General features: G+C 39.6%; 2 protein-coding genes and 1 long non-coding RNA gene across 5 annotated transcripts in view; 1 reads left to right on the top strand and 2 right to left on the bottom strand.

Annotated features, from left to right (window-relative positions):
* The window catches only part of usp24 (ubiquitin specific peptidase 24), a 33,496-nt gene extending 30,159 nt beyond the window's left edge, over positions 1 to 3,337 (bottom strand). For all 3 annotated transcript variants that reach the window (XM_012920739.3, XM_004557191.3, XM_012920740.3), the window contains exon 1: positions 2,926 to 3,337. In XM_012920739.3, the coding sequence (XP_012776193.2) occupies positions 2,926 to 3,204 (279 nt within the window). In that variant the 5' untranslated portion in view covers positions 3,205 to 3,337. The remainder of the gene's footprint in view (positions 1 to 2,925) is intronic.
* Positions 3,338 to 4,725: 1,388 nt separating this feature from the next.
* On the top strand, positions 4,726 to 7,273 carry bloc1s2 (biogenesis of lysosomal organelles complex-1, subunit 2). Its single transcript, XM_004557197.2, has 5 exons — positions 4,726 to 4,989; positions 5,219 to 5,335; positions 5,496 to 5,615; positions 5,715 to 5,819; positions 6,412 to 7,273. Exons 1-5 carry the CDS (start codon positions 4,740 to 4,742, stop codon positions 6,441 to 6,443), a joined length of 624 nt encoding a protein of 207 aa, XP_004557254.1. The 5' UTR covers positions 4,726 to 4,739; the 3' UTR covers positions 6,444 to 7,273.
* A 783-nt stretch (positions 7,274 to 8,056) lies between these two features.
* LOC143415028 (uncharacterized) lies at positions 8,057 to 8,935 on the bottom strand. The gene is made up of 2 exons (XR_013095636.1): positions 8,676 to 8,935; positions 8,057 to 8,367 (listed from the first exon to the last, which is right to left on the bottom strand). It is a non-coding gene; the product is annotated as an uncharacterized LOC143415028 (long non-coding RNA).
* Between the last annotated feature and the right edge of the window lie 14,851 nt (positions 8,936 to 23,786).

Here is a 23,786-nt window from a genome sequence, read left to right as displayed (position 1 = left end):
TGCCTGAGTCTTCTCCTCTCTCTGGGAGAGGAGCGATAGCAGTCATTTGGAAAGTGTGTCCTCTCCTCTATGATCTGCCCTTCATCTCTGTAATATTTTTATCTTTCTATTTCCTCCCAAGAAGCTTTCAGAACAAATTAAGGCAGGTGCTTGTTAGTAAGTCCTTTGGCAGCAATTAAGTCTAAAGAGTGGTGATGTGTAAGTCAGGGTGTGAGAGCTAGACAGTCAAGTTCAATGAATACCCTGCCAAATGACATGACACTGTCTTGTTAGCTGTATGATGGCGTCATGCCTGAGCAGGTAATAAAGAGAGAGCTAAAATTCAACTCATTTAGAGTCAAGTTTTATACCATCTGTAGTTATGATTCACAGAGCAGAATTAAGGCTCAGCTGGAATAAGAAGACAGAAGAAGGCAGTGGCAGTGAAGCCTAGGAGTCTATGTGGTAAAAGCAAAAACAGTTAAAGGGTTAGTAAATTATTTATGCCATAAACTTGCTTACATATTCATGAGGTCAAGTGTATATTTATGATTAACCTTCACAGCCTCTTCCTCTCAAACAGTGCTGCCCAGCCAATTCATTCAACATTTAAGGATGGCGCAAACTAGGTGCAGATGTTAAAGTAAACCATTTAATAAAGCTTGACCTGCTGTGTTACATTGGAAATTATGTTAAACTACAACTGCGCACTAGGATTCAACTTCCACTACATTATGACTGTAACAAACTATTAGAGACCATTGCTCATGTGGAAGCTGCACAGTATAAATATTAATTAGCGGTACAGTTAAATATAGTTATATACATATTAACATAAACAGTGGTCAGTGCATTCAGTACATGACTGTCCTGCATATCAATGTATATGAGAAAATATTATTAATCAATCACAGAGAGGAGAAGAGGAGGCAAAGGGAAAGATAAAGCATAAAGGATAAAGGAGGAGCATCATATTTCATCTCTTCCCTTTCTTAGAAAATTAAATACGACAGATAGATGAGAGGAAGAAAAGCTGGAGAAAGACTAAACTAATACAGATCTTTGGAAACACCCCAATGAAAGAGCACAACTGGCAGAATTACCTAACCACAAGTCAATGCCCTGTTTCAAAGAAGTACAATATAGGGAAAACCACAAATCACCATGAAACATGCACTAGGCTCCAATACTTTCAATGCTTCCAGACTTAAGGGCTTTAGAGGGAAAAGGCTGAAAAGCACTGCATGCGTGTGGCTGGCCTGGACAATGAGGTAACTCAGTGCCACTGTTACTATGCACCCGCAATCCTCCTGGGATCCTCTGCAAAAACTGCAACGTGTTTGTGTGTGTCAGGGACACTGCAGGGCTATATTTAGGAGCATGACATGAGGCCAAAGACCTATGACAGCCTTCATGAACATTAATACAAGAAACAAGGGAAGAGAAGAGGGCAAATACAGCACTTTCCAACTTTGGATTATTCTCTATAACTTTATAATTTTTGTAGGAATGAGTGAGATTTATTTCTCTGTAGTATATCAAATACGCCACACACACACGCACAGACACATTTATATAGCAATTACAATAAATGCTCAACTAGTAAATAGTAGCAAATATGTTTGGTTGGAAAAAGATTCAAATTGTACTTCTAACTTTTTCTGGCAGATGAACAAACAGGGGGAAAATGGGATTAAATAACAGGAGTTACTTGGTGGTAAATTAATCTGTAACAACATCATTATTAGAATGTTTTTAAACATAGGCTTCTTATTGACCTGTGGGTGTGCTCTATTTTCTGCACACTGTGAATGCCAAGTGTTGTTTATATTACACTTACTAAAACAGCCTGTAATAAACCACCACCGTGATAACGGGGTAGAAGAAAAAGCAGATGTAAACAGGAACAGGTCAGTAGTTTATGTGTACTTATTCTATTGACCCACAATCACAGCATCTCACTACAATCAAAGGGACACAACAGGTGGCTATCAAGTCTGAATCAATAACCTCACAAATTGAAGGACTGGTCACTTTCAATAGCCTTAAGTTTTTGCAAATCTATAAAAGCAATGGGTTTGAGGTTAGGTTTGTGTTTAAGGTGTTCAAGGTGTCAGGTGAATCATATGTAGATGGGCATCTGCGGTTTACTGTAATAGCACATAAACGCCGTAAATTAGGACAAAGTGTTAAGACCTGTAGGTAGGTAAATTACTGTGAAAGAACTAGTGACTGGTATTTTTCAATCAACTGCAACCCTTCTCATACACGCAATATGTAAGAATTATCAATGAATGACACAAAAATAGATACTCATATGATGACAACTGACATTATGAATAGAAAAATAATCAAAATGGCCACGTATGCTTAAAAATGAAATTGCGAAACCGCTCTAAGCCCGGTTCGAGTGGACTGCAATTCCTACAGGAGCGGAGCAGTCTGATAACCATCCAGCTAACGTTAGCTAACACATGCAAAGCAGACATAAGAGATCAAACTGTCTGCCTGCAGGCTGACTGGCTGATAGAGCTGTTTACCTGTTACCAGAGGTCCCAGCTGAAATCTCTAACTGCAATCCCCCAGAGTGATGCCTCTGTGCTCCTAACCTTGGTCCCCTTACTGGCGCGTTTAACTCTAAACTAACGTTAGCTAGCCTGCTACAAGCTAACCGCGTTAGCTTTTATGTTCAAAATAGGCTTTCAGCGCAATTTTTAAAGGAACGAAGCTTATCAATCACAGGCAACTCTCTTGCCCTCTCCATTAGTATCGAACAGAATTTCACCTCCTGCTCTGACAGTTCGCGTTAGGTGCATGTAGCACTGAAGATGCTAAGTTTAGCCAGTTAAATGGGCGAGCCCACTCTTTCTTGCAAGCGGCAATTAGCCCGGTTTCCTCCCCTCGCTGCTTCAATTCATGGTTGCTAAAACTACAGGTTTCTCTTACCTCACTATCCACTACGTCGTGGTATGCTGGAGGAGGGTCAAACCCTCCTGTGCCAGTCCGCCCGCTGTTTTCCCCCTCTCCACTCGAGCCCAAGCCGGGGTTAGGCCCACTCTCCATCGGTTCATATCCATACCCGAGTCCGGGGCTTTCGTTCGTCAAGAGCGCCACTGCCTCGTTGATGTCATTCTTAGCCAGCCGGAGCGCTTTTCGTATCACGTCGGGGTCTGGGAAGCCCATACAGAGGAGCGTCGTTATGTGCTGCTCCTCTTCGGTCTCCATTTTTGGGGTGTCTCTGTCTAGCAGACTAGTAGTAACGGGGTTTTCGGCACAGCCCTGTAGCTGTGCACGCCGCCATGTTTACAGTCCGCTGCTACTAGCCTGTCACGATTTGCTTCGCTCACAACAGCGCCGACACAGGTGTTACGGCGACTTCTGCCTGCCAAGCGCTGCATGCTTCTCGCGGGAGCGCGCAGAGGGAAACGAAAATCATTTTATTTTGACGCAAGGCCCAATTTCATATGTAACTATTGCTTAATAATTTATTTTTAAAAATCCCAGCTGTCCCCCTTTCCTTTCACTTAAGTTTAAGTGCATTCTGGAAACGTTCACATTTCATAAACAGTCCATTTATTAAACTGATGAACAACAGCCTGAGATGTCATTTAAATGGGCTCAATGCAGTTTTGAACACTACTTAAAGAAGTCCTGACCCTTTTCTTTCCAATTTTGAACAATAATTTTTCACATTCACCTGGTCTTACAAAAAAATGACGTACTGTAGTAAAGAAAGGAAACCCATCAGTGGGATGGGTTACTTTAGTTGTGGCATGGTAAGTAAAATTATTTATATATATATATATATATATATATATATATATAGAGAGAGAGAGAGAGAGAGAGAGAGAGATATGTGTGTGTGTGTGTGTGTGTGTGTGTAGTAAAAAGTTCAAAATTCCTGGACTCCTTTTTGCGATGTTTACATTCCCAAGCCATGCAGTAGGCCAGTTCGGGCACTTTCCTCGTCCCCTGGCCACACATTTGACATCCATTCTCAAACTGTTTAACAATAGTGTCATTTTCACTGCTGGTGTAATTATAATGTATGGCCGTCTATTTTGATTAGAAAGTAAAATAAAAATGAAAAAAGACGTTCTTTTTTTTCTAGAAAAATGAGCATTGCAACAAAATTTGAGAAACCACAGAAATATTATAAAGTATTAACAATCTTAAAATTTTGACCGTGGTTATTTTCACAAATAAAACTTTTCTTCGATTAAATTTGGTGTAACCTTCTTAGGGATCAAAACACTTGGTTATAATCATGGGACGAAACATGATAAAAGGGCTATATGTAAGTTTTAAAATGGTGGCAGCTGAAGGAACAGATAATTAATTGTGAGGATCAGTTCAGATCAGACATCAGCTCATACCACCAGCACCTTACTCTGAGAATGGTTTAATTAGAAAAACCCAAGCCCAGGTTAGTTTTCTTTTGTTTTGTTCAGCAAAATGCTTTCAGACATTAACTTAGACTTAGACTTAACCTTCTTAACTGAACATTAACACGTGAGCAATGAATGTTTGAAGATATTGCAGTTTATAATAAATTGCTGTAGTTTATAAAAATGTATAATAATTTAGTTTTGTTAAATAAATAAAATAAATATTTTTTCAGGCATATGTGCCTGATAAACCATGTTATTTAAAAGTCCAACTTTTTTTTTTACATTTATATTAAAGCTACAGAGGATACCCTTTAAATACCGAAGAGCCGTTTACTAATGAAGGGCGTGGCTTTGCCATAGAGCGCGAGAATGGGAGCGGCGGCTGTTGGTGGCGGGCGTGCGTCACGTGAACGCTCGGCTCATGTGACAGGGGAAAATCAAAACAGGAACAAAATGGCAGCAACTGGAGACGAAGCCGCTGCCATGGACAGCATATCCAGGGCACCATCGACTCATTCGGCGACTCTGAATCCGACCGCAAGTGATAGCGGTCAAGCAGAGGGCCCGGGGGATGCAGCGGAAAGCCTCGCAGCCGCTCCGAAAAAACACGGCACAAACAGTGAGTCCTGGTTTCTTTGCACTTCCCTAGCTAATGCTAATATAGCATACAGTAATCCAATTATTTAGTTTTCTATTTGTGGGTCTTACATTGTCTGCTCTACATGGCATCCTTCTTATTTGTGTAATGTGATTGTATTTTGCGTTATTTCATTTATATTGTGGCCACATTTAAGTTTGCAACTGGATTTAAAAGCTGCGCTGTGTTAATGCTGCTGCATTGTTTTCAGGTGATGGTGGTGTGGAGACAGCAGAGGAGGCTGTGGAGCCTGCAGAGCCCGATATAAACGAGTTGTGCACCGATATGTTTGAAAAGATGGCCATCTTCTTGCAAGGAGAACTAACAGGTCTTATTTTTTGAATATTGGAAACACTCGCATTTTCTTTTCAAAGAATGAAACAGTTATATTCTTAAATGTCAAAGCCATAGGGCCAGTTGCTGATGTTCTTTGCTACTCGTATTCATTCTTACCCATTTTTCTCTAAATGTTCTCCCAATCTCCTTAGGCACTTGTGAGGATTACCGTCTATTGGAGAACATGAACAAGATTACTAGCTTGAAGTATATGGAAATGAAAGACATTAGCATTAACATCAGTCGTAACCTACAGGATCTTAACAACAAGTGTGAGTACAAAAAACTAAAAAAAACTAGCCCCATAATTTTCATCTGTTACTGGAACTTGTAATATAAGAAGACTTGTCTGGTGTGCATGTTTTCTTTAGATGCAAGTTTACAGCCCTACTTGGACCAAATAAACCAGATTGAGGAGCAAGTATCTGCACTTGAACAAGCTGCTTACAAATTGGATGCATACTCCAAGAAACTGGGTAAGACAGTTAATGACAGAGGTGTAAAAGTGTTTGTTCTGCACAGAGGACAGGATATCTTTTGACACAACATAACTGAATCAGAGTCAAGGATGTTCTAAAAAGCACATCTTAGGTTAATTAAAATCAACAGCTGAAAGCAAAACACATTTGGGGCAGTGTTATCCATTCTTTACTATTATAATTTTTAGATTTCACTGGTGGCTCTACATTTTTTATCTTTAAATGTAAAGTTACTTTAGGAAAGTAACTTTGTCATTGTTTGTTTTGATTTCACAGTACCATCTTTCTTTGTTTTAATTTGCTATGCCTAGTGAACATATTATTTTTTTGTTGTGTCTTTGAGAGCACAGTCAAGGTGACAGTGTAGGCTCTTTCTGTATCTGTTGGCTGTTGAGGTTATTATTTATGGTAAAGTCAGCACAATCGTGTTGGCAGCTTCCATGCCAATAGATGGCGCTGTGTCACCACAAACAATTCCTGACCTAAATATTGTAATGTTAAGGTCAAACATTATTTGATTGTTCAGTTATAGTGCAATGTATTTTTATTACAGTAGAGTGAGAAGTCATCCCTTTCTTTATCTTTATAGAGGCCAGGTTTAAAAAACTGGAGAAGCGATGAGGGGGAAGAGGCGGTAGACTGAGAGCTATGGTGCCTTCCCTTTCACCCTGCCTTGCATTCTGTTTTCCCTGCCAGTGGAGCCAGGACCTGCAGGGAGGATGTGAACTGAGACTGAAACAACAAACAGTCAGAGACACTTTGACACGTAGAAAATACCAAGGAGGAAGCAGCTGAATGCACATGAGTTAGTAATCCAGTGTTTGACTTAGATTTGACTCCAATATCACGCAGCCAAGGTATACAACGTATACCCAAATCCTTTTGCAGATTTTTTTTTTTTCTTTTTCCCCTTTGTAGAATAAAAACTCTAAATAGATGGGCTATAATAACTGCGAGATGGAGGATATATTTATTACTAATCAGATAGAAATTCAATGGAGTATTCAACAGCAATGTTATACACAATTTACATGGCAAAGCATGGTCACAGATGTGTTTTAAGAATGTGTTGGAATCCCAGTCTCCTTCCTTGGAAATTGTCTGATTACTGAGCCCTGAAAATTTCATTTGGTAGTTCTGATTTAAAATGAATGGTATAAAAAACCTTTTACACATTCACTAAAGACTTCAAGATGTTTACCAATGATGAAGCTATTGTATAGAGGGCAGTTGATAATGATGACACTTTGACCATGGAGTTTGAAATCTGGAGTTTAAAGGCATTTAACCCTCTGATGCATGAATTATGAAAGCCTTGGTCAAGATTTTTTTCTTAAGTGCTTTTATTCTTCTCAGGACATGAAAAAAAATGTTTAACTCTTTTTTTTCCAAAAATATGTTTTTTTATAAAGTTATAAACTTGTCCACTCCAGTGGACTACATGCGCCTGAGCACTTAGCATGAAATACTGTGAATTTACTGTAAAAATTAATTACCTCGTGTTCTATTGTAAATATACAAACACTTGTTTGCTTGTATCCTTTGAAAAATATCTCAGCAATTTTTTTGGAACTTTCAACTCATAAGGCCCCAATGTTTAGACGTAAATAACAAAACCAATCAACAGTCCTAGCTGTGAATCCTACACCTGAATATGGCAAACTATCTCCAACAAGAGAAACATTTTTGAGTCTACACAGTTCTATAACAATGCAGGACAGTATTACCAAGCCCTTAGTAGCATGCTGGAAGAAAACACAAACTGACATCTTAGTCTCTGCATCTCCAAACAGTTCTATGTTCATCACACCTAGGCTGTGCGAAAGTTTGCAACGCATCCAGGGCACAATGGCACACAGCATTGCATGCAGATGTATTTGGTCTTCCGTGTGCACGCAACATCATGGCACCTGTTTGCATTTTTCACCTCGGTCAGTTGGGGCCAGTGATATCCTGTGGCAAACCTGACCTCACAGGCTACTTTGATGACTGCTCTCCACTTCACGGGTTGTGGGGTCCCACTGGGTCTTCCTCTTTTGCATTGCTGGAGGGTGAATCTCTTCTCTTGTTACTGACAGTTCTTTCCCATACAAGTTGGTGTTGTATGTTATATTATCAATTAGATCTGCTGGAAACAGATGTCTGAAGAAATCTATGGGATCCTTCCCCTCCACATTCAATTTCCACTCTCCTAGAAAAGGAGGCAAGTCTCCAACCAAGTCATTGTCTTGGACTTTCCAAATATTTTTGCGGGCTTGAGTATGGTCAGGTGCCATGTACCCATCTCCCACAGCTCCCTGATCATACTGACCTTCCTCTTCATCCTGCCCCTCATCGTTCTCACTTTCTGCATCCTGACTGTCTGTGTCTTCATCATCCGTAGTTCCTATGTCTCTGTTCTGCTCTGGCAGCCACTCTCATCATCACTGGACTTATCACTGAACTCCTCATCACTGCACTCATCAATGAAATCATCATCACTGGAGCTGGATGGAATTTCCTGGACTATTCTGTACGCTGCCTTATTCTTTGCTGCATTTGAAGTCTACAAAATATGATAAAATAATTATTATAGTAACTCAAACTACAGCTGATCTGCACAGAAATATATATTTTAAATGAGTAGCTTATAAATGTAACAATTATATGCTTAATAATAACCAAAACAGTCCCAAAAAACAGTGAGACAATTTATGACTTATGTTAAAAAAATATAGTGGGTAATGCATGATGTCCACTACAGTGGACACATGGTTAATTGTAGTTTTCTACATATTAGACATAACAATTTCTTATTCCAAACAGATAATATCCTTCCCTAGATGTTACTGCATATCATCATATTTTTTTTACCTGTTGGGCTCTTTTAGCATAGAAGGATTGACAGGATATGCCAGCAGTGGTCGGCAGGGGTGACAGTTTGTCTGCCATCTTTGATTCAGAGGAAATTTACTTGCAGTTGCACTAACTGAACACTGAATTGACCTCAATGGAGCATGGCAGCAGAGAGCACTCTAGAGGCTAATATGCAGTTCCACCATAGAAACCAATGCATTAAAGAGATATGTACGTTTTAGTAGCTGTCCACTCCAGTGACCACTATGCATCAGAGGGTTAATATGACTGGCTTTTTTTTTTTTTTTTTTTTTTTTTGGAATAAATTATGATCTGCATATCATTGCTTGATTGATAATACTTTCCTTACAACGGTACTTATTATTTTGCTTTATAAACATGTACATGAGGTGTGTATGTTTTGGGTGTTTTTGTTTGTTTTAAAGCTAATGTAAATGTAATGACGAGGGGAAGGGAGAGGAGAGGTCCTCTTCAAACTGGTGGAGAGCAGCTTAATAAAAAAAGTGATGGTAGCCAAGGAATACAAAACTCAAGTGTAGCAGTTTATTTTATTTTTTACAATAAATAAATGTGGAAAAAACAAGCTAAAGTCCAACTATATATTATAAGTATGGGTGCAACAGTCTTGAAACAAATGCTCTAGTAGCAGCCATCGGAAACCAGTCACCTGTTCTGTCTCAGGACCCAGTAAAAAGGCCTTCACCTACTGGTGTTGGCCAGAGGGGCCGATGGCGAGATATGGCAGCCTCGCTTCTGTCAGTCTGCCCCAGGGCAGCTGTGGCTACAACTGTAGCTTGCCTCCACCAGTGTGTGAATGTGGAATTGTACAGCACTTTGAGGGCCCCGAAAAGCGCTATATAAAATGCAATCCATTATTATTATTCAAGGGTAGAGCTCCTTGGCATACATCTGTACTATCGATCCTGTTGGTCCCCTTCCTCTGCTGAAGCTCTGCTGTCTTCTTCTTTGTGCCTCATATGCACCTGCTCTCTTGACTGTCCTCACCTCCCATCTTTTATGCAGAGTGTGCACTGTTGATACTTTGTTTAATTAGGAAGATGTGAGAAGAAAGTAGAAACATTTCAAAACAAAAGCATGCAAAATATGAAGGCTATAAAACATTAAATCTTTCACCTCATGACATAAACAGTGAAAACAGGTTCTCAGATGAAATTTGTATTGACAGCAGATGGCGGACTTGTACCATGATAATGCTCTAAACTAGTACATTGTTGACAAATTAGATATAGTAAACTGTAATTCTGGAAAAACTGACCCACTCCTGAAGGAGGTTTGAGTCACAAACTTCTCAAATGAACTCTGGGAAAACCAAGACCAACAGAGGGAAATGGATGACACACACTTGATAATTCAAAGGAAAGGATGAATGCGTGACTGAAGATGTGTGTTATGCCCTCTGCCTCTTTTGTTTCCTCCTTTAAATTAGCTCTCCCAGAGCCGAACAGAGCCATGTTTGCCATAGGCAACAGATTATCCAAACTGATAGAACCTCCCTCTGTGTGTTGTTTCATGCACACATATTCATGCGTGTGTGTGTTTGTATAAGGGCTAATCTAAAACAGGTCTCTGTCATTAGTCCAGTTGAGGCCCTGGCGCAGAGGGAGCCCATTATTCAAACTGTAATGTTATTTACTGTTGCACTGTGATCCTTCCATCTCTCCCTTTCCCTGCCTTTATCCAGGACCCTGGGGCATAAATTCACCTCCCCTCCCAAAGGCTCTCAAATCAGGTCTATTAGATGATTGAGAGTTGTTTTCTGAAGGCTAAATGTGAGTGCCAACAGGCAGTCAAGCATAGAAAAGAACATACAAATCACGAACCTTATAATATTAAGTTTGTAAAAATATTGTAAAAGCTGGCTGTGCTATAACATCATAATTTGGGTATCACATGTTCTGTGCTAAATGTGTGGATTTAAGACTGGACAGACATAGCATACAGAAAAAAAAGAATTCATGTAATGTGGTCAAGCATATACCCTAGGCGTGACTCAACCATCCCCATCCATTTTCTTCTGCTTATCCATGGGGATAGCATCGTGGGGCTGGAGGTAATCCCAGCTGTCACAGGGCAAGAGGGAGAGAACACCCTGGACAGGTTGCCAGGCTGCCATAGGGTTAACACAGAGAGATAGATAGCCAGTCACGCTTACAGCCAATTTAGACTCATCAATAAACCTAACCACACTACCTGCATGTCTTTGAACTATGGAAGGAAGCCACAGAACATATAAAACTCCACCCAGCAGCTTCTTGCTTTGAGGCAACATTGCTAATATCAACCAGTTAATTAAAATGCAAAGGAATTAAGGAACAATTATATCACATTTATATTTTCCAAAAAAAAAAGAGCTGTTATTCCAAGGTGTTGCCTTAGGAAGCAGTAAAACAAAAATATCTGACAATATTTGGAAAATGGTAAGAATAAATGGGTGAATGTATAAGAGCCTCATACTTGTAATAACTACATTTCAAATTCTTCTCATCTTTGTGGACACACAAATACGCATCCATGCAATGCATTTAGTGCAATCAAACTAAATGTATGTGCAATGTAACTTGTGCGAGATGTTGGTCAGTATAATAAAGGATAAGCTTATAATAATCCATTTACATGATGACTTACACTGTTAGTTGCAGAGTTAAATGACTGCATTGATAATGCCCCCGCATTATATCATTCTGCTAAATATAACGCTACAGCCAACGAATGGTTAGCTTATCATAAAGAATAACATGAAAGAGAAAAAGGAAGCCTGGCTTGTCCAAAGTTTGCAACATTTGCCTGTAAGCACTCGCAATATAACACTCATTAGATAACAAGATCAGACTATTATGAATTGAGACTTGAGGAGATTAGTGCACCTGAGTAGCAGCCTTGCATTTATCCAAATATTACAGAACAAGTGTCTGTTTCTAAACCTTTTTTCAAAAATCAGTAAAATGTCTTTTATTTTTTTCATCCCACCTTTAGAAGTGCATATTGTGTTACATATCGTAGGTTACTTCAGGCAGGCCATAAAACCGCATTCAGTCAGCTAATCTCATTGCCTGCATAAATATGATCACAGTTCAGCTGATACCCTTATACTCGTCCAATTTGCAAATCTCTCATAATGACTTCCAGCACATCCTGGGTAGTGTAGCTGAGTGTCAAGCGACAGAGATGACATTTAGCACCTTCCAGTGTGAGGCCATAGCTCTCGGCCGGAAAAAGTTGAGATGCCTCTGGGTTGCTCAGGGGTTGCGGCTCCAAATAGACAAGTTAAAGTATCTTGGGGTCTTGTTTCACAAGTGAAAGTAAAATGGAGTGGGAGATCGACATTTGGATTAGTGCATAGTCTGCAGTGATATAGATGCTGCGCTGATCTGTTATAAAGAAGAGCTAATCATGAATGCACAGCTGGTGATTTACTGATAATAGCAATAAGATCCCAGATAAAAGCAGCACCAATGAGCTTCCCCCACAAAAGTCTGGGCTCAGCCGCAGAGACAGTATGAGGCGTTGGGTGTTCAAGAGGCGCTCGAGACCTAAGAGCTGCCTGGGCTGTCCTTAGGTGAGGTATTTCGGGGGGAAGAACCAAGGGCAGAGCAGATATGCTTGAGTGATTATAGCTGGCTTGGTAATGGTTTAGATGGAAGGATGGATGATTGAATTGCATTCTAGTCAGAACACAGTGGCTGCACAACTGCAAGCCACTTTGCAACCCATCTTACTTTTAGCTTCTTTTTTTCATGATGTCATCATCTGTCTTCTTTTTTGGTCTTGCTACTCACTGTATGCCTGTGGTGGGGGATGAGGCTTTTAGGACTGCAAGGTTCTAGAACAGAACCATGCAACCAGGTAAACATTATTGCAGATGGAGATAACAATCTTCTTTTGATTATAGTGAATAATAGTGGGTTTTTTTTTTAATACAGAGCCAGGTTTGCTCTTTCCCCTACTTCCATTCTTTATGTAAAGCTGAACTGATACTGGTTATAGCTTCATATTCATTGTAAATACTTGTCAGTAATATAAATCTTCTCATCTAACTATCAGCATTATATTTTATCAAATGTCAAACTCATCATTTAATTGCTGATTTTAGACATGAAATTATCTTGACACTCATTGCTGTTTGCGTTAGGTGACCCTCTTATATTTACAGTGTTACTCAATAACTCAGTCATGTGTTTTGATCAGGATTTTACTCCATACAGGTCCAGAGTGAGTATCTTTTACTACATGCTGTGATGGGCTAACTCATACTTTATTAGATTATTGTAACAGCAAAACGCATGCTTTTAATTTTTTTCACAAGAAAACATCTCTTTTCATTCTCCTTCTCTTTTGTGATTCCCATCCACAATGTAAATGCCGATTCCCAGAGTTGTAATACACCACAGACAGCAGGGGACATGGTGCAGACAATGAGTCCTCAAAAAATATGCTCTAAAATTGATCTTGCAAACCTCACAGCTTTTCCAGCATGCAGGGCTAAAACAATGCATTACAGATGTCTTAATATATGCAACCTATATATCAATAGAAAAGAAACATAGAAGGATTTTTGATTGAATTGCATATTAGTAAGATTTAATCCATTTAAAATATTGGTTACACAATACTGGAATTGTTCAAATTCATATCTTCTGAAACGATATGGCCTCAATCTGAAAGATCTCAAGAAATTCCCAGAAATGTGCCTGAGAAAGCATCAAACATATGTCCATCATCAGCTGAAGCAAAGGCGCTGTTTTCTCCAAGAGGAGATTGGGCAAGTTAACAATAACAGGGCAGGATGCCACACCACAGTGTTGTGTAACTGACAAGCAAGCACAAAGTTTGGGAAATGTTGCCTGTGTTCATGAATGAGAGTGAACAAGGACACTCAGAAAGTCATTTTCAAACCACATTTGCTCTTTGTTTTTAGGCCTTGCTCAAAGTTAGCATTCGGCTTAATTGGGCAGTGTCAACAAATTTACTAGTATTGAGAAATTTAACGTTATCCCTTTGGCTTTTGCTTACTTTCACACGCACACTCTGATGAGATAAACAGCCCCCCATAACTGCACTGCAAGGCGTTTAAATACCCTTCTATGCTGCTGTAAAGCAGACCCTTTAAAGTCAGCCAGCTAGCTGAAGATAAAGAGTTTTATGTTAACATTCATTTCAAAAAATCCAACAGATCTGGGAGGTATTTGGGTGCAAATACAAGCCACATGTGAGATGTGAGGGACTGAGTCAAACTTCAAAAACTTTCTACCAAAAGGGCATGAAAAGCCACATGAGGTCAACGTTTGGCATTGCAATCATTCACCTACTTCTGCTGCTCACACCTTTGTCATATAATGTGCACATGTGAGAATGCAAAGGGAAAAAAAACACACAAAACCTACACATGTCACATCTGACCTCACTAAAATTCAACTCCAAAAGCCAGTGTCTGTCAGGTATGTAGTTCTTGGAAACACACCAACCAATGCTAGACAAATGCAATCCATTCTGATTAGACCAAAAATGTCCACGCTATCCTTCCATTATTGCAAATCTAAAATGACACCAGATGCGACTGTTGCACAAAAACATAGCTGCAACGTTGTTTTGAATGTGAGGCAAAACCCAGCTGTTCTCAGTAGGTAGGAGACTCATGTTGTCAGAATCTGTTTCTGGCGTCAGATCACGCATTGCTCCTGGCAGCATTGAAAGGAGGACCGAGAGAATCTTTTCCCTGCAGGGCGTCATAACTAACACCACCTGAGGACAGTTTGATTTAATCCTGCTCAAAATGTGATGTTAGTTCAGTCCTGGTGCACTGACGTTGTTTGTGTTCCTGTTTTGACTTTCTATGAAGAGTCTTCCTTTCATGCTCACTGTGTTCAACACCATGTCTAAATTGATTGAGCGCCTTTAAAGCACCGCTCAAACTCTTTGGCAGCACAGTGTTTTTCTGTCATTTTCTGCCATTTGCACAAAGCCCACACAGTCATAGCAGGGTGGCATTTGATACACAAAACATGTCAATCCTTTGTATTATGACATTATACATTCTTATCACAATCTTTGCACCCTGTAAAAGAATTTGAAACAATTTCATTCACCACTAGAAAAGCACATACAATTCCACAGACTGGTATTTTGTACCAACTATGGGTCAAATGACTACATATAATCTAAAATAGTGTTAATCAGAGTGATTAATCTACAAATAATTATGCCCTAATTCAGTTCCTCTAAGCTCTGTGGACCCTTATGATTCACCTCCATGCTGTTTTGGTGCAGCCTTACCATTCCCACCTTCTTAATTTTTAGCTGGACAATTTGTAGGAAAGACTTACTGCCCATTTGTGTTTAGCATCAGGTGACAGACAACGGTTCAGTAAGAAACATCAATATAAAATTGAAAGGGTTTAGACAGGAAACTGTTTATTAACACGTCTCAATTTTACAATTATGTCATTATTGTTCTTTTTTTATCTAAAAAGTGACTTGGGGTTCTAACTTACTGTAAATCTCAAAATGTCAGTTTGTGCTTGTTGTTATAGCCTTTGCATCATTATATTGACTGAGACATCTAAGACCACTGTGGTTGAGTAATAAAGGGGGTTTATGGCAGACAGTGGCTTTCTTTAACAAGTCTCATCCTGTTTATCCAAATTACAACGTCAATAGTTCACAGTGTAAGTGTAAAGGTTTCTCCAAAAGGGCTTTTGTGTGTGCGTGTTTTGCTTTCAGCATGTGTGCATTAGCTCATCCAAATGAGTAATAAGTGTCCAAAAGCCATAAAAGGACATTGTTGACTCATCTTGTTAGTGGAGTGCTACAGGCTGTCCCAAAATGAGACATTTGGAACCAGAAAATAACTTCCACGCAAAGACCTGCTGCTCTTTCTGTCCAGCACAGGCACATAATAAAACGTATCCATTACAGTATAAGCAGGACTTATTTTGCACATACTTAATCTACATCAACCTTTGTGCAACCGTTAATCAGATTTGATCTGATCTGACCCAGTTTCCCAGCTCTCAAATTAAATGGGTAACAAATCGCATACATACCACAGTGCGAAGTGACTGCAGAGAGGCCAAAGCAGAAAACCGTCTTTGTGCCATACATATACTTCAGAAAGAGCTTTAGCTCGTACAACTGTGAAATTAATATTTTTTTCTATGTTTCCTCATCAATATCACTGATGTGTGGCATCCCATTCAGGGTCGTGGCTGTGAGCTTCGTAATCATGCTCCATCAATTCTGTCCAAGGCCAGCTGGTTGTCATTCAGTCAAAATCTTCAAAAGGTAAATTTCAGTCCAGCATTTAGAGTGTTAAGAGAGTTTCCTTCAAGTTATTAATGACTTGAAAAAGATATAACTCCCTGGATTATATGAATCATGGTTACTTCAATGAAATTGCCTTATTTTGTTTTTATTTTGTTTTGTCATGCAATATTATACCATCATTTCTGATCATTCTCTTCATCCATTTTTTTCTGTTTATTATTGTTATCTTCTGGCCTTCAGATCTGAGATTATTCACAGAATTTAAGGTCAAGGCTTAAGAGACCCAGTTACTCCTGCTATTTTCATTGAATTTCACAATTGCATAGATAAGTGGCTGGCACACTGGCAGACTGTTTATCAGTGTTGCTTCACTGCAAGAAGCTGCCCGGCTCTTGAGCGTGATGCTCTCCCTGTGCCAGCATGGGCTTGCTTGTGCACACCAGCTTCTTCCTACAGTTCAAAGAAATACATGTTAGGTCAACCGGTGATATAATACTGAGGTAGACAAAGTGTTTGTAGGGTATGGAATGAAGCACTGTATGAAGGTATGGTTAAAAGGGGACTCTGAGTATTCAGTAAGACTAGAAACAACAATATATAAATCCAAGTAGACTATATTAACAGGCTTAAAATCAAAGGTGGTTCGGTCGCCATTGTCTCTCCACTTTATTAAGTACTGGTTCCAGATAGTTGAAAATCATGTTAAAATCTTCTTTGTTTTTCATCAAACATCCCTTCAAATATCAAAATATTTCCTGGTATGCAGAGCTTATTTTTCTCTCCTTTCAAAAAAAAGAAAAAAAGAAGATTTATTTACATCCGAGAAACCAAGACAGTGACCAAGGACAAAAAAATGTTCTGTTTTGTGTTAACTATGAGTGCATGCAAGCAGTGTGTGAGATAAATTCAACAGAACAATGAATTAGACATGCTTTTATTTCCCGTTTCTTATGAGGAACATGAGCAGTAACTGAGAGAGAAGGCCGGTGGACAAAGTGTACAAAAACACAGAGGCTGTGACGAGAGGCCTTTTGAAATATATACTTTAAGGTAAAAAAAAATCAAATAATTAAGCAGTTAAATCAGATCTTACCCTTGTTATTATTTTTACCAGAACATAATTTGTTTAAATTATATGCATCAGTCATCTGAAACTACACTGATCACTCATCTCTCACCACTCTGTGTGAATTAGCTTTGGCCATTTGTCCATGCTAAGTGCACCAACAGAGCAGAGTTAAAGGTATCAGGCTGCAATAATATTTACCTTAATTTCTCAGAGAACAAAAAACATAACTGTACCTGGCTCAGCTGGGCTACCTGGTCAGTTCTGCTGTGTGTGTAGTTCTGTAGCAGGTGGTGCTAGAAGAAGAAGAAAGTGTGTACATTATTGTACTTTATTGAGCCCCGTGGGGAAATTGCTCTCTGCATTTAACCCATTCACTCAGTGAAGCAGTGGGCAGCCATTGGGCACCCGGGGAGCAGTGTGTAGGGACGGTACCTTGCTCAGGGGTACCTCAGGGTAGCTGTTAAGGGGAATCGAACCCCCGACCTTCCGATCATGGGGGGCAACCACTCTACCTACTGAGCTATCCCTGCCCCCCCATCCCTGCCCTACAGTAACTGTGCTAAGGTCATGGTGGAGTCGATACTAGTCTGCCAAAACAATCAGGTGGTTTCTTCTTGGTCTGCCTCTCCCACTTTCCTAATGGATTTTAAATAGTTTTGAGACATCATGTGACACAAAACAATCAGCCTGTGTGTGAGTACTGTCTCCTTTAAATCGTCAGTGTCATAACAGCTCTAATCTAAATATCATCGCTAATCTGTGTTTAACAGACTGACATAAAAATAACAGATATAGCTGGTAATACGTGATATTCAAACAAGGCCTCTTCTAGGGAACAGTCACAGCAATCTTACCATCATCAAGTTACTCCAGTTATTTAAGAGGCTTTGTTTAACATGTCACATGGCAGTATAATGTGACTGTGTTTTTGAAGTGTGGTTTCTTGGTTCCTTTGTTTATTGCCCCCAAATCCCCATTATCCTATCAGAGACTGCGAGTACATGGGGAAACTGCTCACCACGTTCAGTTAGGAAGAGTTAGGCCTTACATCTGGATCTGTGATACTATTAGCTTTGAGCATTTGTGAGGCTGTGCAACAACCAACACGTTTCATCCTGAAGCAGTTAAATCGGCCTTTGCAAATCACATGTAACTAAATCTCCTTATTTACCCCCATCTAGAATCTAGCTTACCACAAGTTATTATTACGATAACAGACAATAACCGCCTAAACTTCGATATATACAGCCAAACTGCCTGTAGTTCCTCTGTTCTTTCTATTTTGAGAATAAAAAGGCTTTACCTTTAACGTTACAATAAACACAAACTTTTCCCCTATTGTTGCCTCAAGTGTCATTAAAAGAGAGAAAAAGCAAGAGGGAGGTATGATTGATGGCTTTACCCCCACTGGTTTTGAGATTCATACTCTCTGTAACAGATCTAACCTATAACAGATGTGTGAGCTGTGTGTATCTGTGTGTGGATGTGTGTCTTCACAAATGAGAAAAAGAGAGAGACCAGCCTCTCTAGGCCTTTCTGTATTTCCACATCACCCGTTCAAGGATAGGTTTAGAACTTTACACAACTTTCTGTCTGATTTAAAAGAAAATTCAGGCAGACATATGCATATGCTTCTTCGTCCTCGTAAGATTGCTTGTTTACTTGCTACCTCTGTAACAGTCCTGGCTCTGTGTGAAAAAGAAAGCAAATAGGCATTTTTCAGGAAGTGTCTGACTGTTTCCTTAAGTTTTGTTTAGAGTAACCAAACTATCACAAGAAAATGTAAGCCCCTTGGAAGCTAATGATTTGAACAAGAACAACGATTGATACCTTTTTATTAAAGGCGATATACTTAAATAAATCAAGCTGACACTACATGGTTGTTTTCATCATTTAAAAACAATGTGTCAGTCGAATTGAAAAAGCAAATAAACCTCGATATTAAGTACCAAATCAATAAATTTAGAAAAAGGGGTTCCAGATTGAGAATACTACAGCCAATGAGCTTGACTTTCTCTGGACGTGACGGGAAAAGACTGTATTATGTAACCCGTTGACATGTAGTGTCTGCTGAGGTCTTTGCTATTGAGGCTTGCAGAGACATTTTGACAAAATCTAAAGAGTTATTTAAGGCCTCCATAAAACTAACTAACTAATCCCTATCCCAATATAACAAAATCCAAAAAGGTGTTCCATATTTCAAATGAAAATTTTGGCCTTAGACCAGAAACTTGGCTTGTTATCAAAAGAAGTGTTAGAGAAGCCCAAAACTTTATCAATGGATCTGCAGGTTTAGTTAGTTGTTGGTGTCAGGGTACATGCGTCTACAATGAAAAAGCAATTGGCTGAATCTCAAAGGCATACCAAAAAAAATATCTTATCCTAAAAGAACATTAGAGTGACAACAAAGTTTGGCAATGGACATGAACTTCAAGAGCTCTTGGAATAATGTGCCCCAGACAGATGAATCAAAGACAGAGTTGTATGGCCACAGTTTTGTACAAATCAAAGAGAGTTTTTTAGGGGAAAAATCCCATACCAACAGCAAAGTATTGTAGAAGAAATGTTATAGTTTGGGGTTGCTTCACTGCTGGAGGGATGGGGCAGCTTGTAGTCATTAATCCAACCACGATTGTTGCATCATATCAAAGAGTTCTCGAAGGTAATGTTGAAGCTGAAATTGAAGTATCTAACTAGATTGTGCAAACAAAGGGATTGCTCAAAAAGAGCATTACATCAAGCTGAACTGTTGCAGGTGTATTTTAAACAGGCATTACATGCAATAAAACTCTCAAACACATCACATTTGAATGCACTCCACATGAAAGAGTGGTTTGAAATCAAGCCAATGATACATACTGGTGGACAACTATGGAAGTTTCAAAGAGGCGCAAATGTTTCCAAATATGTCAAAAACTTCGCATTTACATAAAGATTTTCAAAGTTATATTTTTGGACAGTTTATTTTTACTGTGTTTTATTCTGTTGGCCATTCGCGTAGCCGAGATCCATGTTTAGATGATGAAAAAGTGGGTTTGTTGTTTGATAAACACTTCCTGTAAACACAACAGTATCCCATTGGAGAGAAATATGTTGTAATGAGCATGTGGCACATGTGGATTGTAATAATTTCCAGGTTAATATCTGCCAACAATCAAGCCATTTCCACTGCAATGCATTTAACTATTTAAGTAGCTAGGACAGAATTATTCCTAGCATGTTATCTCATCTATTATCACAGGTTTCCAGGTGGATCACGGCAGATAATCAAAACATCCCTTGATAAACCACAGTGGATTTCTGGTAGATTATTCTGAAGGAAAGACAAAGTGGATACCAAACATCCTTATGATTCTAATATCAGCAAATAAGTAGGGAGACAAGGAAACGGCTATTTTGAGAGCAGCTCAAAGAACCTTGTTGTGTGTGTGTGTGTGTTAAAATAAGATTGTTTATGTATGAGACCGTTCCATAGGTGTGTCCATTATGCCACCGGTGACCCTCACATTCCCTCCTGTGCAACATCATGTCACTTCCCTTCTTTGTTTCCCCACTCAAGAGGACCTTTCTAAAAATGTCTTTTTGTTTAAAGAATCTCAACAGCTCTCCTTCCTCCTTCGCTTGGCAGTTTTGCGTGTATGTGCTTGTGCTTCTACATTCACTGTACCACATATAGTTGGTCCCAAAAACAGGAACTGTTGAGATGCAGATGAGGATGCTGAAGGGTGTGTATCTTCCTCTTGGGTTTCTACTTATGTACAGTTAAGGATCTACATTCAAGATTTAGACACCAGGGACCTGAATATCCCTACAGCCTTTATTTAGAATGGCATTCATGCTTTAAACATTTTGTACCTCGCACCTCAGATGATTCATCTTTACACAGGGTAACCTCTGGTCCTGACCACAGCATTGGACTCCAAGTGTCTCTTGAGACCTTTTAGCAACTGTTCATTTAATTTGGATAGATATGATGTAATGGTCTCTTTGGGATCCCCATGCCTATGTTGAGGTGTTGCAGCAACAGCAGAGTAAAGCTGTATTAAATTGCCGTGGGATTTCATCAGTTAAGGCTGGTCACATTTGAAGAGACTGAGCCCTCTCATAAGTACTGAAAATACACAAAAACACACTCATTTATTTGAAGTCAGAGAGAGGAACACATGTGTTTCTCTTCAGTGGAAAGTGGCACTTGTCCAGGTAAATTTGTCACTTCCAGTCTTCCAACACCAAAGCATCCCTCTTTGTAGTAGTACAACAATACGAATCTGTAGTGGTTAGGATGCACCAGGCTGGCGGCGCTGATAAGCGGACCTCAGGGGACCGGTCTGGCATGGATGAAGCAATTCCGTCTCCTACCCTCCCCAGAGGGACTGCAGCTTCACAGGGAAGAGGACATGAAGATTATAAGAACCCATTGAATATGGATCTTATGAATTTGTATGTATGTGCATATTATAGCTTGTTATGCTTTGATTAGGATTAATTGTCTTTTAGCAATTCATTTGAGTCCGTCTTTAAATGCCACTGTTTACCGGGCTGTGATTTTCTGAATTCTGCAGAACTTTTCAAGCATCTTTAACTTTTTACTCTACATGACCTGCTCAGCAACCAGTAGGCAAATAGAGCTAGCTAAACATGCATGGCCCTGAGGGGCCAAACGGACTGCAACTTAAGAAAACACCAGCAATAAAAAAAAAAGCGCTGCAAAAGCACACAAAACACAACGGAAATAGGAAAAACGACAATGGAAATTGTATGAATCATGATAAAACACACCTACCATGTTTTGGGTTCCTGCAACTGGTCCGTCGGGTTATTGTCTCCTATTTCTGTTTTGTTTTTTCTTATTTCCGTTGTGTTTTGTGTGCTTTTGCAGTATTTTCTTATTTCTGCTGTTTTCTTAAGTTGCAGTCCGTTTGGCCTCTCAGGGCCACCGTAGGAATACAGCTCTTTTCACTTCCCACAATTCATGCGCCCATCAAACATAGCTTTCCAGGGTAAAGGTTCTCTGCTAAATTTGTTGCACCAAAATGTCTTTTTCACTCCTTATAATACAAATACTACTCGTCTGATCTATTTTGAGAAGATCCAAATCTCCTGTAGCAAGCAATTTTCCAATGTCTGGAAGTAGAGACCAGAGGATGTGCAATAGTCTCCTTCTCAGACCACTTAAATTACAAAATGCTGATAGGTTTTCATGGATTTCTTTTTTGTCCAATGATGCTAAAGACATGTTGCTTACCCCAGCTATCTATGCTGAGTGATGTTTTAAGACACAGGATACAGTTTTCATTGTCAGTGTCACCTTGTTGACCCAACCATCCAGCAGGGCCTCCATGTTAAGATGTTTTACAGCACCATAATGTTATGCTGCTTCCGCCTTTGCCTCAAAAAGAGAAAAGTCACGATTGATTTATATTTATGGTTGCATTTTGCTGTTGATTGTCCTACACTTGGAAATACTCTGTGCTGTTTGCTGGAAAATCATTCATTCAACTCAAACGAACACTTCATCTTTGTAGATTTGTATTTTCTTAGAAGTTGGAAGTATATGCAGAATATGTTGACAATGAAAAATGTACATGTATTTTTCTGCCTTTAAAATGACAACATTCAAGTATTCAGTACTTAAAGATACTGTAACTTCTGTTTCTTGATCGCCTCTATCCTTTGTCCCTTCCTCTTACCACTTCAAGTCATTTCAAAACATCTTGCTTTCTACCCACTCTAAGTTGACCTCCCACTCAGCTTATTAAAGGACATCACAGTCCACTGCTCGAGTTGCAGGCTTGTGAGTTTGTTTTCCGGTATCACAGATCTGCTCTGTCAAAGAGAACGGTAGGAGCCAGGGAGGCACCACATTTTGCTCTTAATACGGATGTCTGCTTCAAAACCGAGTGACAGTCCCACAACCAACTATCATATTGAATACAGAATGAGAATACCATATGGTCTGCTACCAGGGATGAGAGGAAATGAGGAGGGACACAGACAGTAGGGAAACAGACAGAGGTAAAATGAAAATTAAGGGAAGTGAAAGGCGGACTGAAAGGAGAACACTTTTGCTGTGTGGAGTCTTTTTGAGTTGAACCAGCAGAAGTCTGCTTTGAAGAGAGCCCTCAGGGGCTTTGAGTGCAGATAAAGGGAAAGGAGAGAAGAGGAAATAAGTGTGTTTATTCTGTGTGTGTTTGTTGTTTGAAGATCAGTTCAGAAAGCCAATTTGACACATCATTGAGGCTGTGCTTCACTTGGCATTTGAAACAATACCGAATCTCACGGTTTGGGCCCTAAAGGACCCCAGCCAGCGAACTGACCTCTTGATCAAACCATTTACTACCACCCACTGCACTCAGATCAGTTACTTGAGACCCCCACTAGGCCTCTTCTAGCCAGATAGGAGTGTTTCATTCCCTGGCAATCTGCTGTTTTACTTGTCAGTCCAAACTAAACACATTTCAAAAAGCAAGGCCAGCACACAGGCATTGTCACACACCTCACATACACACAGTTTTTGTTTGCCTGGCTGTGGATCAGAGCACATCAGTACTTCAGCACTAATACAAGCCTTTGGAGAAAATAGCATCCTGTGGCAGCACTGACTCCAGCCCCTCCATCCACAGCAGTATGATAACTCCAGGCAAGAACCCAGATATACACAAAAACACACACAACCTATTTGCACATAAACACAGCCACACATAAAGCTAGCAATTGGCTACCATACACCTCAACTCTCATACAGTAAATACAGAGGG

Source organism: Maylandia zebra, linkage group LG23 (genome assembly GCF_041146795.1).
Source record: "Maylandia zebra isolate NMK-2024a linkage group LG23, Mzebra_GT3a, whole genome shotgun sequence".
NCBI classification, from domain to species: Eukaryota; Metazoa; Chordata; class Actinopteri; order Cichliformes; family Cichlidae; genus Maylandia; species Maylandia zebra.
The sequence above is the reverse complement of the archived record's forward strand: the minus strand, read 5'-3'. Positions and strand labels throughout refer to the sequence as shown.